This window comes from Corvus brachyrhynchos, unplaced genomic scaffold (genome assembly GCF_000691975.1).
Source record: "Corvus brachyrhynchos isolate BGI_N302 unplaced genomic scaffold, ASM69197v1 scaffold376, whole genome shotgun sequence".
Classification (NCBI taxonomy): domain Eukaryota; kingdom Metazoa; phylum Chordata; class Aves; order Passeriformes; family Corvidae; genus Corvus; species Corvus brachyrhynchos.
The window spans coordinates 1,517,181-1,532,734 of NW_008238966.1; the positions used below are offsets into that span (position 1 = coordinate 1,517,181).

A 15,554-nucleotide genomic window follows, 5' to 3' on the forward strand; every position below is an offset into this window, starting at 1 on the left:
ATTGTCCCGGTCTTGGCACTTTTAAAACATTTGTAAAGGATTTCCCCCCTTCTTCCCCCCCCCGCCCCCCCTTTGTCTATTTCCTCCCCGAAAGAAAAGGCAAGAAAGGAGTTGTCCTAGGAACAAATAAAGCGACTGGAAGACTGGAAAACAGACCAGGGCAGTATAATGCTGTCAGCGAACATCTGGCAAACAAAGTCAGTGTAATTACAGGAAGGAGTAGCAGCAAGAGAGAGCACTCACAGGAAAGCAATTTGTAGCATCCAAAACTCACTTCTGTCAGAGCAAGGGTGAACGTCTTTTAGTCGTTTATCTCATGCCTTAGGCCGGAAAATAAGAATGTAAAGGGTTTAACTTTTAACTAACAAGAGTTTCCACGGGTAAGGGCCGGGTTCTCTGGTTACACCCCTTTGGGTTGCAACTTTGCCATGTATCATGCATCAAAACCCTGCGGAACTGCAGGGGAAGCTAGTTTATTAGCTCCTGGTATGGATAGTAAAGTATAGCTCACTTTCACCAGTCAGCTCACGCTGCTGCCACATGCAGTGTTGGATGTGGCAACATAAAGCCTGAATCTCAGAAGTCGCCTCACACAGCAGAGAATGTCTAAAGAGAAAGAATATTGTGATGGCAGTGCTGGTTATCCTGTTAATTTTTGTCTTCAGACCTTGGGCACTGTGGTGCAGACCCCCGAAATAACCCCCAGCCCACTGCCAGAGCTACCACACAGTTCAGATCCTCCCCGTCCTTAGTGCAGAAGGCAATTTACACTACAAACACACCCAAAAAAACACAGGTTACAGGACTGTGTGAAAGGAAGGAAAAGGGCAGCATTTACAGTTATCCGGGTGAATAATTAATAAATAAATTTCTCTCTGGCATCCTTTGGTGGCCGCTGCCAATTGTGCTCTTCCCTTGCCAGGAAGATTCCTCGGGATCCATTATGCAGGAGAGTAAAACAGGAGCTGAAAAATGCAGCAGTCCATGATAATTTAGTCAGCAAGGAAGCGCGGAAGTTCAACATCAAGAGGTGGTAAGGTTTCAAGACAGGTAAGTCCAAAAGATTAGGTAAAAGCACCTCTTCAAATGCCTACTTAAGAGATAAAGAAGGGGATTTCTGCTGCGGAGAGAACAGATCAATTAGGTTGTCAGCACACAACCTCCCAGGGCTAACCATCTCTGAGTGGCAGCGTTCCCACATCGGAAACAACTTTCATTTATTATCATTATAATGCTTGCAAGATAGACAAGTTTGCATAAAAATGAAAATGTGAATTACTATCTACATTGCCTCCCTAATTCTTGTTTCTTTCCATTAACAAGATCAGGATCTTAAGCCTGGGATTTTCTTTACAGGCCTTAAAAAGAAATCACCAAAAAAAAAAAAAGGGGGGGAAAAAATAAGTCTTTCAGATTTGCAGCAGAATCAAAGAGAAACTGAGAAAATGAGGCCCATGGCCCATGAAAAGAGTGAACTCCCAAAGTATCAGTTAGAAAAGAATAAAGTGATCTCACTTTTGGCAAAAAAATATTCACTGAGAAGCTACGACAAAAGACTAAGAAAAGTGTAAAGATCCCAGTTGCTACTTTGATCTCCTTAAACCAAATTATCTCCGAGGATAACAAAAAATCAGCTCAAATGAGTGGTTTGTTCAGATTTCTTAATTTTGAATACATTGGGTCATACATGTTCTTTTTAATTGCCCAATGTCATAGCACCACACAAAACAAGAACTTCATTGAATAGTCAAAAATGTTTCAGAATAAAAAGTACTGTGTCATTTCATTTCCAGGTCAGATTTCTACAAGGTAGCTCAAAAGTATTTTACAAAAAGTGTACTTCATTATAACTAGAGAGAAGGAATAAATGTGAGCACAGAAAGGTACAGCAATACTTTTTATAAAATCCTTTCTGAGATTCAACTCATCCAACTTAGCTTTGCCTGAATGTTACAAGCTGAGTCTGAAAGAGTTGTCTGTAAATCTCCCTGACTGGTGACCAGAGATATTTAATGCAGAGAGCTCACCTCACCCAGGAACATCCAAAAGCTGAGAGACCATGGATTCCCAGTGTGAGACAGTTTGAACTGTGGGTTTAATAACACCAAGAAAGGTTAGAAGAAAAGCACAAAACACTGTAGAGAAATGAAATTAGAGAATCTGACAAAGGAAGGGTTACTCCTGAGACAAAGGGAAAATTTCAGAGGAACATGCACAGAAGGCAGAGAAGAAAACATGTGGAATTAAAATGAGTATGAATGACTTGTTCTACATATCCAGGATTGGACTTGGATGATCCCAGTGGGTCCCTTCCAGCTCAAAATATTCTAAGATTCTCCATTCCTCTGCTTGTGAGAAGCTGAAGCATCTAACACTGCCATGCTGTTAGATCCATTTTGAACACAAAATACCCCGAGAGGTCACTGTAATTATAGCAGCAAACCAAGGTGTCAGGAAAGCATTTCCCATGATTAGTAACAGGAAAGGGGGTATCCAGTGTGAGGAAAGTGCCCCTCCAGTGATCCTGCAGACTTGCATGTCCCAAGAGCAGCCCTGCAGGCACAAATAATGCATAAGGCAAGCACCTGGCTGCCTCAGACTTCCTGTGTGGGCTAAAATTAAGTGTTTCCCTCCTCACTCTTACACTCTCACCAAGGGCAAAATGTAAAATAGTAATGCTGATCTCAGGGGTGAAGTGTGGAGAGCACCTGACCCCTGTGGATGGGTGTTCTCTGTGGGGTTTGGGCACATGGCTCAGCACGTAGCGTGGAGACTTGCAATGCCAAAGGAAAACTGGATCAAGTAACCCAACGTGTCATCACTTTGCTGTGACTTTCCCAGATCCCCAGGGTTGTGCACGCAGAGCCACCCCTGCCAGAACACAACTACTCTCACCCCTAGAATAAAAGAAGCCAATTCAGGGTTTTTTTTGCTTAAGATGAGGAGTTTAAACAGTGCCGAGATCAAAATATTTGATCTCTGTTTGATGCGCACACAGTCAAGCACTGCTCGGCAGATAAAGGATCCCCTGTGAACTCACGGTGTCTTGATGATGTCTCTGAGATAGAATCATGAAATGGTTTGGGATGGAAGGGACCTTAAAAATCATCTATTTCCAAATATAAGTAGCTGTTGATACCCAAGCAGCTGGCATAGTTAATTTCTATAACCAAGGCAAAGAAAGGCCATGGAATTATGTCAATTTCTAAGATCCTGTCATTGTTTAGAAAACTTTTACCTGTCCAAAAATGGATGTAGCAGAAACATGCACTGCAGAGACAAAGGCAATGTGTGTGATTAAACGTGCAATCCTTGTGAATGATAATTAAGATAAGCAGCTGTGGTTAAGTGGTGGCTTAAGGAGTCCACCTGTGGATAATGAAAATTTACAGACCTTCAAAAGCAAATGGAAAAAAACCAAGCCATATTTATTAAGGATTGAATAACACAAAGCCTCTGCATGGGTAATTGAATGGGTGACAAGTCTCTGACAGCAGTAGGGTAAATTTTTAAGTTTGCCCTTTGATATCAGCTGCTTTCATTGGAACAGGACTCTGGGACAGCCAGATCTTTTGTCTGAACAGTTTGTTGTTAATAACATATGAATCTGACTTCAAAAGATCATTTGGCATCTAAAAGAGCAAATTGACTGGATATTTGCATGCAAGTTACCAAATTTGTCTGTTGTGATAGCTAAACAGAAAAAACATTGGTGCACAGTAGTAACTTTTGTACAGTCTTGGGCTTGGGACTCAGGCAAAAAAATAATTAGGCATTAGAAGTTCTACTTTCTGTGACTAACACCCACTGTTCAGCTTAACCTGGGAAAATCTGTGTGCTACAGAGAAAATTGTTCTTCCTCAGAAATCCCATTTTTCATTCACAATACATTCCATCACTGGTAAAATACACTCATTTGATGCACAGTGTGCTCAATAGCAGTTTTGTATTCCCAGCAAACCTAAAGGAGAGAAATAGCAATTACAGTAATTTTATTCAAGTTAGCTCTCCCAGCTATCTATTATGCTACTAGCAGAGGTTAATTTGAAAAACAAGCAGGCCACCTGTCCAATCTTATCTCCCTGGCTTCATTGATGCTGCATTATGCTTTTTCTTTGAAAGTTTAAAATTAGGGAGTGTCCATAAAACAAATGGAGACTCTGAAAATATCTAGAACAAAAGTCCTGAGTTGGTTTAAAAATACCCAAAGAAGCATAAAAAAAAAAACCCCAACGAATTTATCATAATGGCAAAAGAGGAATTACACCTGCTTCAGCAGAACTCTGCTGATAAGTTCTTTCAACTGAGCATAAAATGACCAGAATAATAAAACTGGTAAAAATTTTACCAGGGCTTCAGCAGCCCCAGCTCCACCCAGGAGAGCTGACCAAAGCACAGTGCTGAACCAGGCTATCCCTCAGCTCTGGAATTACCTCAGTTAACGTGGAAATACCTCCCTGCATCCCAGTCAGGACAGGCAGTGCAGAATGCACAGAGAGGGAGGACAGTGGATCATGCCTCTTCAACTGGTGTCACTTTGGGGTGCAGGTTCAAAAAGGCAACACCATGGAGATAATTTCTATTCAGGACTAATGGGTTTTGGGTTTATAAATAAAAGCTGTAATCATAAGAAACCATAAAGAATAGAGCAGAAGATTAGAGCAGAAACATTCACATGAAGTTCTTATGAGCCTAATAAATGCCATTTGTTTACATAATGCAGAAAACTGAGAATGGAGGGCACAAATGACAGTCTAGCAAAGTGATTTGCCATTTGGGTCAACACTTAGCTTTTTTCCTCTCCTGAAATTTTGACATTAAAGTAGTCATGGAAAGGTACAGTTGCATAAAGAAAATGGAGTGTGTGAAATTTTCATTGAGGTAAAATCATAAATCTAATCAGTTCAACACTTCACAGTGTTTTTTCACAAGAGCAGCCACTACAAAAGCTAAAGTATCACATAAATCATCCCATATTTTATTGTCATAAACATCTGCTGCTCCTGGATTTAGATATGTAGTCAAGGGAACACTTGAAAAGGAGTAAGGAATGCGAGGTACACTCGTTATGAAAAGCAATGTTCAAACCAGGATTTCTTTTGCTTTTGTCATTAGGACCTAAGAGTTTATGAAGTTATGCAGACATTAATGGCTACACTGATTTATTGTATTTCCAAATTAAGGCCACACCTTTGAATCCTTCATCGAATCAATGCCAACAGACTGTTCACATTAGGTTAGGCATATTGGAAGAACAATACAGTATTAAGCTCACCAAAAAGGTCTTAGCCAAAGCCATGGTTTCCAGCAGCAGATATTAATGTTTGTTTTGGGATTCATTCATCTGAGTAAATACCGAACTTCCAAAACACACCGAGCTGCAAAGGGAAGTGCAAAGCAGGGCCCAAAGCAAGCCTCTTGAGAGGAGATCCATCCACACAGCTCAGTGTTGTTCTAAGCCCAGGCAGAAACCTGGGTCCAGAACTTGCCTGTGCATGGCACAGGGCCTGGGTTAATGCTCTGCCTTTCAGCACAGCCTGTCAGCTCAGGCTCAGTGCCAGCCCAACGGGGCTCTGCAGCAGCCTCTGAGCCGTACTCACCGTGCTCCACAAGCAGGCTCCGAGGGCAGAAACACCTACACATCACATGCTCCTTTGGCCACTCATACTTTTGTTTTGTTTAACCCCATGGAACGCTCCAGGCTGGGGCAGAGGGGCTGGGAAGCTGGGAAAGACCCTGGGGGTGCTGGTGACAGCAGGTGGATGTGAGCCCAGGGGTATCCAGTAGGGCAAGAGGCCAATGGCCACTGGGCTGCCCCAACCACCGGGCAGTGACCATCCCTGTGATGGCACTTCTGAGAGACCACCTCAGATCCTGGGGGCAGCTCTGGGCCACTCAAGACAAGATATTCAGGGGATGGAGCATGTCCAGGGAAGGGAATGGAGCTGGGGAAGGCTCTGGAGCCCCAGGAGCGGCTGAGGGAGCTGGAAAGGGGCTCAGGCTGGAGCAAAGGAGGCTCAGGGGGGACCTTGTGGCTCTGCACAAGTCCCTGGGGCAGGGAGGGGGCAGCCAGGGTGGCTCAGGGTGGACAGGGAATTTCCCCACGGAAAGGGTAGTCAGGCATTGGAAGGAGCTTCCCATGGAAGTGAGGTTGTCACTATCCCCAGGAGAGTTCCAAAAATGTTTGAATGTGGCATTTGGGGGCCTGGTTTAGTAGTGAACATGGCAGTGCTAGGTTAATGCTTGGACTTGATAATCTTAGATGTCTTCTCCAACCGCAACAATTCTGAAAGTCCTGTCTCTTCTGTCTCTCTACACGTAGACTTGTCCCTCTCAAAATTTTGGAGGCTATTTCATAATAGTGATGGCAAGAAAACTGTTATCACTGCATGCCCCACATTTAGCAAACACCTCCCCACTTGTTTTTCTGCACCTTCTCCCAGATGAGCTTCCTTCTGCCCATCCAAAATTTATTACTGGGTGAAAAGAAACACATCGTTTTTGTTTGATGTTCCTGTCCCAGAAAGAATGGCTCCCACTTTTCGTGGCAACACAGTTTGGGACATCAAGACCACTCAATCACAGCTTCAGTGGCTTCTTTTCATCATAGGCTTTCATCCTTTTTATCATAAATTGCTTCTTTCCCCCCCACTCAAAGGGCAAATTGCTAAAGACACTCCTTTAAATCCTCTCTAGTTTTGTGGTAATTACTAAGATTCGCTGTTTTAACTGGAATCACTGTTGGTTACAAATGAAATAGACAAATCCTTACCCTCAACAACCAGGGAGACAATGCCCTGTGTGTCCTCCACTCCGTACATGACATCGCAGCGATAGACCCCGGCATCGCTGGCGCGCAGCTTCGAGAAGGTCAGCGAGGCATCACCAGTCTCCTCCGAATGGCTCGGGACAGACACCCTGTCCTTGTAGCTCTGGCCTATTTTGATGTTGCCATTTTGGGCCACCAGGACCGTGGTTTCCTTGGCGTCCTTCCTGCTTTTGTCCAGTTCCACCTTGGACCATTTGATCCGGAGGTACTCAGCGGCATAGCTGGAGGATATGGTGGGTGTGGTTGAAAAGAAGCACGGCAGGACTGAAGTTCCAGAGAGAGATCCCTTGACTAGGGTTTTTTTTTCTGCTTTAACTAGAAAAAGGGGAGAGAAGGAGGAGAGAGAAAGGAGAAATCACATTAGTGTAACAGCAAAATTAGAAACAGATATATTTCATTGTTAGCTAATGATTCACTTGTGCAAAGGCTGAAATCCATGGACCTTAGCTGATTTCTAACAGGACTGGGGAGTATAAGCTAAAAAAGTCTTTGTATCAATCTTGGTACATCGTAGGCTGATGACGGAGTGCGTTCTCTTTGGGAAAATTTCATTCTGACTTATTTTCTCCATTTGTTACAGTCACCAAATTATTAACCTCTGGAAAAAGAACTGAAATTTTAGGTGACAGATGGACTGCAAGGAGGAAGACCACTCTGAGTGAAAGAAGAGGAGTTACCTCACTGGCCAAAAGCCTGAATACAGGGGAGCTGCTGGTGTTCACACCCTGCCTCACCTCACGGCAGCTTCTCCTGTCCTCAGAAGGAAACACAGCCCATGGCTTTGCATTCCTGTCACCCCTGACCCCATTGTTCTCTCAGGGGTTTATTCTTTTTATTGCATACATGCTGAAACAAAAGCCTTTCCAGTGAGTGTCTCCCAAATAGTAACTCTTTCAAAGTTGTTTCCTTGTAGCCTCGGGGTCTTTAATACATCACAGAAATGAAATATTTCAGGATGTAAAAGCAAAGAAGGAAGTAAAGCACACAGAAAGTCCCTACTTGGCTCAGACTTGACATGATCAGGACTTTTATCATTTTTTATGTCATCTCCAGCTGCAAACATTTCACAGTGAAATGCTTCCATCTGACAATATCCTCAGGGGGAAGTTGACTACTGTTCATCCAAGCAACTGAAGAGAGGGTTTCTGATAGATTTACCTTTTTTATGTGATGTTATTTCATCACACATAATGTCTTAAAGAAGATTAAAAGCTGATGCACAATAGTGTCTATTTTACCTCTTTCACTGTCCTTCACTATAATATTTTTGAAAGGTAGAACACGGTCATCATTACTTTGAAAGGAGCTAAGACTCATACAGTTTAGAAATATAACAATATAGTACCCATTAACAGAGTGATACATGAAATAGGAGACACCAGCATATGAAAATGATCTAGCTATTTATCTATGATAAAAGATACAATCACTCCACAAAGAGTAGAAAATTAAGGGGTGGGATGGAAGGGTGGGCAGAGGGAGAGAATTAAAGAAGATGAGCAAAAAAGGAAGAGAGAAAAGGAAGAGGGGGATAATAATAAAAAAAAAAGTTAAAAAAAGAAGAAAGAGGAAAAAAAAGGGGGGTGTGAAGAAAATAGAAGAAAAAATGAAAATTACTCATTAACCTGATTATTTTTAACAGAGGCAGATGATTTTCTACAGGATAAAATCTTAATGGTATCATCTAAAAAGGGTCAATACAAGAATCATCAGCTTGATACCCAAGCATTTCAATAATAAAGTACCAGAAAAAAGAAAAATGGACTGATGGGGAAGACACAGACTTCTGAATGGGAGCTCTCAGGTCCTTTCCATCCATGCCTACCAAACTAGAATTCCTTGGGCACACAATTCAGATAGAGTCAAGATGATGGTATCAAAACTGATGAAACCAAACCTTTCATATCACCTTTATTTTCTTGAAACTTCACAGAGTTACAGTAGGTTAGAGATAAAGAAAGAGAATGAACCCTCAGTTCTATCCATTGTGATGGAATTACTGCCAAGTTGCACAGGTGGGAGATTAAAATCAGTCTCAAAATATTTAGAATATATTATGATCTCTTGTCATCTATACACCTTGCAGGAACTTTCTTCTTAAATGAAGAATGACTCAATTATAATCATTCTGACTGACGGAATTTTAATAAACTTTTTAAGATCATTGTTTCTGATTATGAGTGATCTGGAATATCAGCACTGAACCCTGAGGAAATTTCCTCCCTTTAAAATTTGTGTCTTCACAGCAGCCAGCTGGAAGCCTTGACAAACAACACCTATCACCTTGATATGCAAACTAGATCGAGCCTAACCTGTGCTACTTCCCAGAACAGGACATTTTGTGTAGCTGCAGTTCTGTCCAACTTCAGAAAGCATTATAACACACTTTATAAGAAACTACTTGTTGTGGTGAGAGGAGGGAAGAAGGAGGAGAAGGAGAAAGGAGGAAGAAGTTTTTCCCTACTGAAAAACAAAATATTTGGCTGACAAAATATCTGAAATACAAGATTAAGTGATGCTCCTGCACAACACCAAAAAGCTTGATTTCTTGAAGCAGTCCAGATTAGTTAGTCTAGCAGAATGTACTGACCAATGCAGAAGCTATCAGTATCTTGTATCAATCCATATAACCCTTTTTTCTCCCTTTTGCATTTTTGCTGAGCTTGTATTCCATGTCCAGCCCTATCAATGGGCTGTGACAGACTAATGACACATAGCTGGATATCTTCCTTTTGAGGTGGGAGGAAAGGAAATCTGCGATAAGTGTTAAAAAAACCTTAAAGTAGGAATCTAGATAATTTTTAAAAAGGGGAGAATTCTCTCCTTCTGTGTCAAATTAACCACCATGACCAAGCCAATAACTTTGCAGTGGACAAGGAATCTGAAGAAAAGAGTGCCCTGCATGGTGTAACACTGCTTAGAGGAGTGAATTTGCCACATAATTAAGTTTAACTGAACAGAATGTTGCTACTGACTATGCAGACAAATCCCACATGCTTAAAGAACAAAATATTCTATTTATTTTTAGCTAAATTTATGAGTGAAAAAAAAAAAGTTGCATCTCATTTTTCAGTTCATCAACAACCTGCTGGGACATATGGTATATTGCCCTGTCTAGCAGCAGAAATAGAAAGGATCAGTGAAATTGTGTGTTTTGTCAATCCAGCTACTAGCACTGAGCCTAAGAGAAGCCTTTTCATTAACCACAAGTCTTTTAGTGAAGATATTAATGAATTCAAATGAGTGAAACTTGTATGAAACACTGACAGGTAATGGACTGAGACCCAACAAAAACCCTCCCTGAGTCCTTTACCAGGTGGTTTGTGGTCTGAGCAAGCAGAGTAAGAGAAGGAGGCACAGAGTGATGATGAACTACTTTTAAAGTCTGCAAAACACTCACAGGGAGGCAGGCAAATGTAAATCTCAGCTGCAGAACTCAACATAACACCACAAATAGCCACCCAAAACAGGTAAGAGAAACGCCAGCGTTGATTATAACCGCAAGGCCCAGCTTGTAAACCACAATATCCTCACACCAGCTAGTGGAAAGTGAGCAAATGCCACACTAGCAGTAGGCATCAGCCTTGATTGTGAGCATTAATCGTGTCATTAATCCTTCACCTGTACCAAGCAAACAGCCAAGGTGACCCATCCTGTCACACCCCTTTTCCTTCCTCACACAAACCTGAGAATTCAGGTCTCAGAGGGGCCATGCAGGGCCTCTCTCAATCTGCCCTCAAACAAAAAAGGCAGTTTTGTGGCTACATAAAATCTAACAGGCTCGCCATGATATTTATGAGTGTGGCCACTCACAAAGATGAGCATGGAAGAGGAAACAGAGACAGGAATAGTGATAAATGGTGGGAATTTGTTTCACAAAAGATTTCCAGGCTTCAATTTTATATCCAAACTAAGGATTTAAAAAGAAAAGGTTGAAACTTAAGATGTTTATCTCTTCAGAAAGCCGAGATATATTTTATTTTTAGAGTATTTTTAAACAAAAGCCATACGTATAAAGGTTGTGTGTAGTCTTCTAACACTCATTCTCAAAAATATTATTGCACCAACTGACTTTTCTACAAAAGGTAATGGCCTGAGTTGATCCCACATATTCTTTGGGATCATGAATTGGACCAATTCACGAAAAAAGAAATTTTTTTCATCCTTGTCTACCTCACCATGGTCATACTTTGAACATGGTTAAGAGATGGTTGAACATGGGCAAAAGAATGGCCCCCAACTTAAAAAAGCAAACCTCACCAAGTTCACAGTGTGCTCTCAGAACATCAGGGTATTTCTGAATCTCTTTGAAAAAATTTGGGCAAGTAAGGATAGGTCACAGCCCGGTCTACATTCCAAAGAATGGGATGTTCATAAAGAACTTGCCTAAGTACCAAAAATTCTACCCTGGAGATAAGATGAGCCATTTAAGAGGTAATAAAAGGTGGAGTAAGTGAGCGGACATGTAAAGATGCCACCTCATGTTCTACAGCTCCAAGGATCCATGCGACTCCTCCCTGCTCACAGTGCTGCTCTCTCAACCCCTGTATCCCTGAATTCTGCGTTTGTGTAAGGCAGTGAGTCGGGTCTGTGGTCTGATCCAGACCTTTCCTCCTTATATCCAATCTAAACCTGTTATCCTTTTTTTTGACTGGTTCCACTAATGAACCAATCCTTTTCCTTATCATTCAGGACTACCTAAAGGCATTATTAGCAACAGTCTTCAAACTGGGTGGGGGAAAAAAATAGTAAATTTGATTTTCCCAAAGGCTAAAATCAGTTTGAGGAGTTCCTGGAAAGAAGGGGGAAAGAAAATAAAGAAAAATCTTGCTTTGAGACTTGGGAAAGCTGCTTTCCTAATTTTGTGAGTCTGCAGCAGCTGTTGGGATATTTTCCCTACTGAAGGCCTGACCCAAAATTTCAAGTCACCATGGCAACCACACATGGATACATACCTCAGTTTTAGCATGTAATCACCAAAAGAAGTAGTAAGGGCTCCTTCCTTTCTACCAAAACCTGCAGCTGCCCTGACACATCCTTGCTGCAGACCCCAGCAGCCAAAGGACCTGCCCCAGCTTAGCTCATGGCAGCCCAAGCACAACAGATATAAACCAGCAAGGGCCTCGAGGAGGACCCAGAAACAAAATTAGTGATGTGGTGCAGCATGGCAGAGGAAAAGAAAGTAAATTTCCTGAGTTTGGGCTGTTTTCCCAGTCCTGTGAAATGCCCTACCAATTAGACCACTAAATTAATTTTAATGAATGGTTCTGTATACAGCAGACTTACCTTTAGGTAGCATATATGTTATAACTAATGTAGAGTACATCCATAAGATACTTTTTATACTTAACAACATCTTGACCTAGAAATGAAGAACAAAGGAGTAAGTGGTTAGTATTGCACTGTGTCCTTAGCAAATGTTGTACATCAATATTTGTCACTGGTACCAGAAGCAGTCCTTTCTGTTCTCAGGACACCTTCATTTAACAATTTATGGTGGAGATTTGTTATAATGGCCATGTGCCTCTATGGAATAGAGATTTATAATGAGTTTCAGGTTGTTGAGTCCTGAGTGATTCCCAGACATGTCAGCTCCCTCTGGGTTTGCTTCTCATTTCCATTACAGGCTCCACCTTCAAACAGCTGGAAAGCTCTTGACATGTATCATATGTACACAACAATAAATTGCATATTCACAATAGTATTTATCAGCTTTTATTTCAGTTCATAGTTACACATCTTGAACCTGTAAATATCCCCAAAGTTTAAAAAAGCATTGCAAGACACGCAAACATCAATGACCACAAAGGGTTTATAAATAGTCCCTCATCCATATGTGCTATGAACATCCCAACATAAGAAATTACTTTCAGCAGCAGTTTGTCAAACCGCTGACAAATTTTTATCACGACCTTGATTTTCTGCAAGATCTGCTACTTGGCCTCTTCACCTGGGCAAGTAACCAAGCTGACAGCTTTTCCTGTTCAAGAGAGATTGCAGCTGAACTGTTTTAAGGATCAGTGAAGCAGATATTCAATAGATATGTACCTGTCTGTGTTATAACTACGGAACCTGTGCTGCACACACATACAATTTAAAACTTCCACTTTTAAAAACTTCTCAGGCTGCACTGAATGTGACAGCAAGACACACAGAGAGGCAACCTCAGAAATCTCCTGGTGACGTGTTCAGCCTCAGGACAGTTCTCCCCACAGCCCACAGCTGCAGCCCAAACTCCACATGAGTCTGTGTGAACTGGCACACATCCTGTAACGTCTGAGCAGCACGGAAAAGACGCAAAACATCTCCAACCAAGCCTTTCCAGTGAGGCAAGTTAAAAATTCCCACCCAAAAGGGCTGAAAACCCCAGAGGCTTTCATTCCCTGTACATGGACGGCCAGAGTCTGCTGGTTGCACGGGGAAACATGTGCTACAACCTATTCCCTGGGCGTGGAGGGAGAAATGCAGCTGCTTTCCACAGAGCAGGCTGCACACCGCCAAGGACGCCCCATCTCTGCTGCAGCCATTCAGGTCAGCTGAGTGTAGAGTGTGATATCACTATTTTTTAATTTTATTATTTTGCAACACGAACTTCATGGAATTTGCACTTTTCACAACTGAGTCCCAAACGAGAACCGGGACTTCATTCAGTTTAAGCCTTCCATGCCATAAAACTTCTTCTGAAGACCCTAACACATACCCCCCCACACCACTCAGCCAGACTTTTATCTCTTTCTACACTTACACAAGCCAAGCTGCACGTGAAGAAAACAAAAGTGACTATTTATTAGCTAACTTTAAAATTCTATACTGTGCCCTGGTACAAACTCCTTGTAGACGGCTGTTATGAGTGAGGAGGTTGCACAAGATCAGAGCTGCAGACATCAAAGTCCTTTAAATGCAACAGACCAGCTCTGAAATACAGTCACATGCTTGCTTAGATAAACACTTAAGTGATCCTCACTATTTCACAACAATTAAAAGAAAGTGATGTCAGTCTGAGCCTATAGCAACCCTTGTATCCCAAAAATGCTGGAAGCCTCAAGCACCAAAACCACTGCAGTGAAGTTCCTACAGTAACACAAGAGCTCTGATGAGAGCACGAAAAGAAGACTGATACAATTCTCCACTTTCCAAGGTGATGAGTGATGGACCTGCCTGCAAGACAAAGTTCTGGCCCCTGTGACAGCTGAGTGGCTGCAGACCTTTTGAGATGTTCTGCTCACATATGGTCCCATGCGTCACATGCTGGCCACATCCACAGCAAAGCCAAGGTCCAGAACAGAATATTTACAAGTTTAGCTCTCCATGTTTACCCATAAGTTTTACCTCCCTCCTTCCCCTGAAGGCAACCTTGCCTTTTGGGACCAGAATCAAGGGAATCAAAGAAACTGGACAAGGAAAAGAACAAAGTATTTTCTTTTTCCTGACAACAGGGGTGTTGCACCCAAACAGGGCTGGTTGCATTTTGCAGCCACCACCTGGCTCACTTCCCTGGCTCTGACCTGGCGTACCTGGGTGCCTGGCACGTGCCAGTGGAAGCCTGTTGCCCTTGGAAGTTCATTGTAATTGCTGTCATAACACAACTGCTTTCACGTTTGGTAAGAACACAAACCCTGCTGCTACGCTGCCAGTCACCAAGCACAACACACACACCCACAGAGACAGATGAAAACAGAAAGGCAACCATGGAAGGACAATTTTCAAGGTATCCATGGGAACAGAAGAGAGCACTCCTGGCTGTGATGGCTCCTAGCCTTTTACTGAGTAGGGCAGGAATTACACCTGCTACACCAAGGGCTTGGAGAGCTCCAAGAAATTGCACTGTTTGAGCAAAGAGTTTAATATGAGACACCTGACAAAAATCTCCACCTGACTCTTGGAAAACCACCTCTTGATTTTTTATAAATCTCCTTTATCCTGAAATGCTTACTCAAGCAATGAAAAGCTCTGGGACAACAGTCTGATTTTCAGCCCTTAGGGTCAGGAGTGTGAGCCCCACACAACCCTCCACACCTGAGGGCTGGTTTTCATGCTCCAGGCCTTGGTGGGTTCCCATAAACACTCCTGGCTTGCCCAGTGCTGTTCCACTACAGCTGCCAGAATGAAAAGTAGTGCAATTACCCCTGCCACCCTCTCCAAACACACAGACCATAACAGCAGCACCTTCCCAGCCCCACAGGGCAGCCTGGCTTAGGAGGAGACAGAGCTCTGCAGACCTGGTGCCAAAAATCCTCCTGGGGACCCACAGGTGAGGCAGAGGCTGCTGCTTACACCTCACCCCGATTCCTGCCCACATTTCCAGGCTCTTGAATGTGCCTGCTCCTGCCCCCTGCCCTTCTGCTGGCAGAGGCTGCAGAGGACTGCGTTCCCCTGTAGCCTCCAGCACTAAATCTCTCAAACTGGTTTATGTTTCCCATTCCCGCACTCTGCTGTTCACAGAAGTCTGCTGTCTGGCTGCTGTACTGCCCCTACGTCCACTGCAGTTACCCAAAATCCATCTAACCATACCTTTTTCCACAAGATTTTTTTCTTCTTTCCCTTGGTGTCACTACACCCATAGTAAAAGAAATCCATAACACTCTGGACACAGTGAGCAAATCTTGCCAACTCAAGCTGCAAGGCTTGAGTAAGTGTTTAATTTCCACCTTCTGCTAAAAAAGTACCTCACTTGACGTGACCAAACTTGGGTTGCCTGCTGGCTGGTTTCCAACTGGGCTGATCC

General features: G+C 42.7%; 1 protein-coding gene across 1 annotated transcript in view; it reads right to left on the reverse strand.

The window, feature by feature from the left end:
- Positions 1 to 12,220, reverse strand: part of VCAN (versican) — a 90,746-nt gene extending 78,526 nt beyond the window's left edge. The window contains 2 exon segments of the mRNA XM_017738680.1: positions 6,773 to 7,144; positions 12,116 to 12,220. Of these exon segments, the coding sequence (XP_017594169.1) occupies positions 6,773 to 7,144; positions 12,116 to 12,185 (442 nt within the window). The 5' untranslated portion in view covers positions 12,186 to 12,220.
- Between the last annotated feature and the right edge of the window lie 3,334 nt (positions 12,221 to 15,554).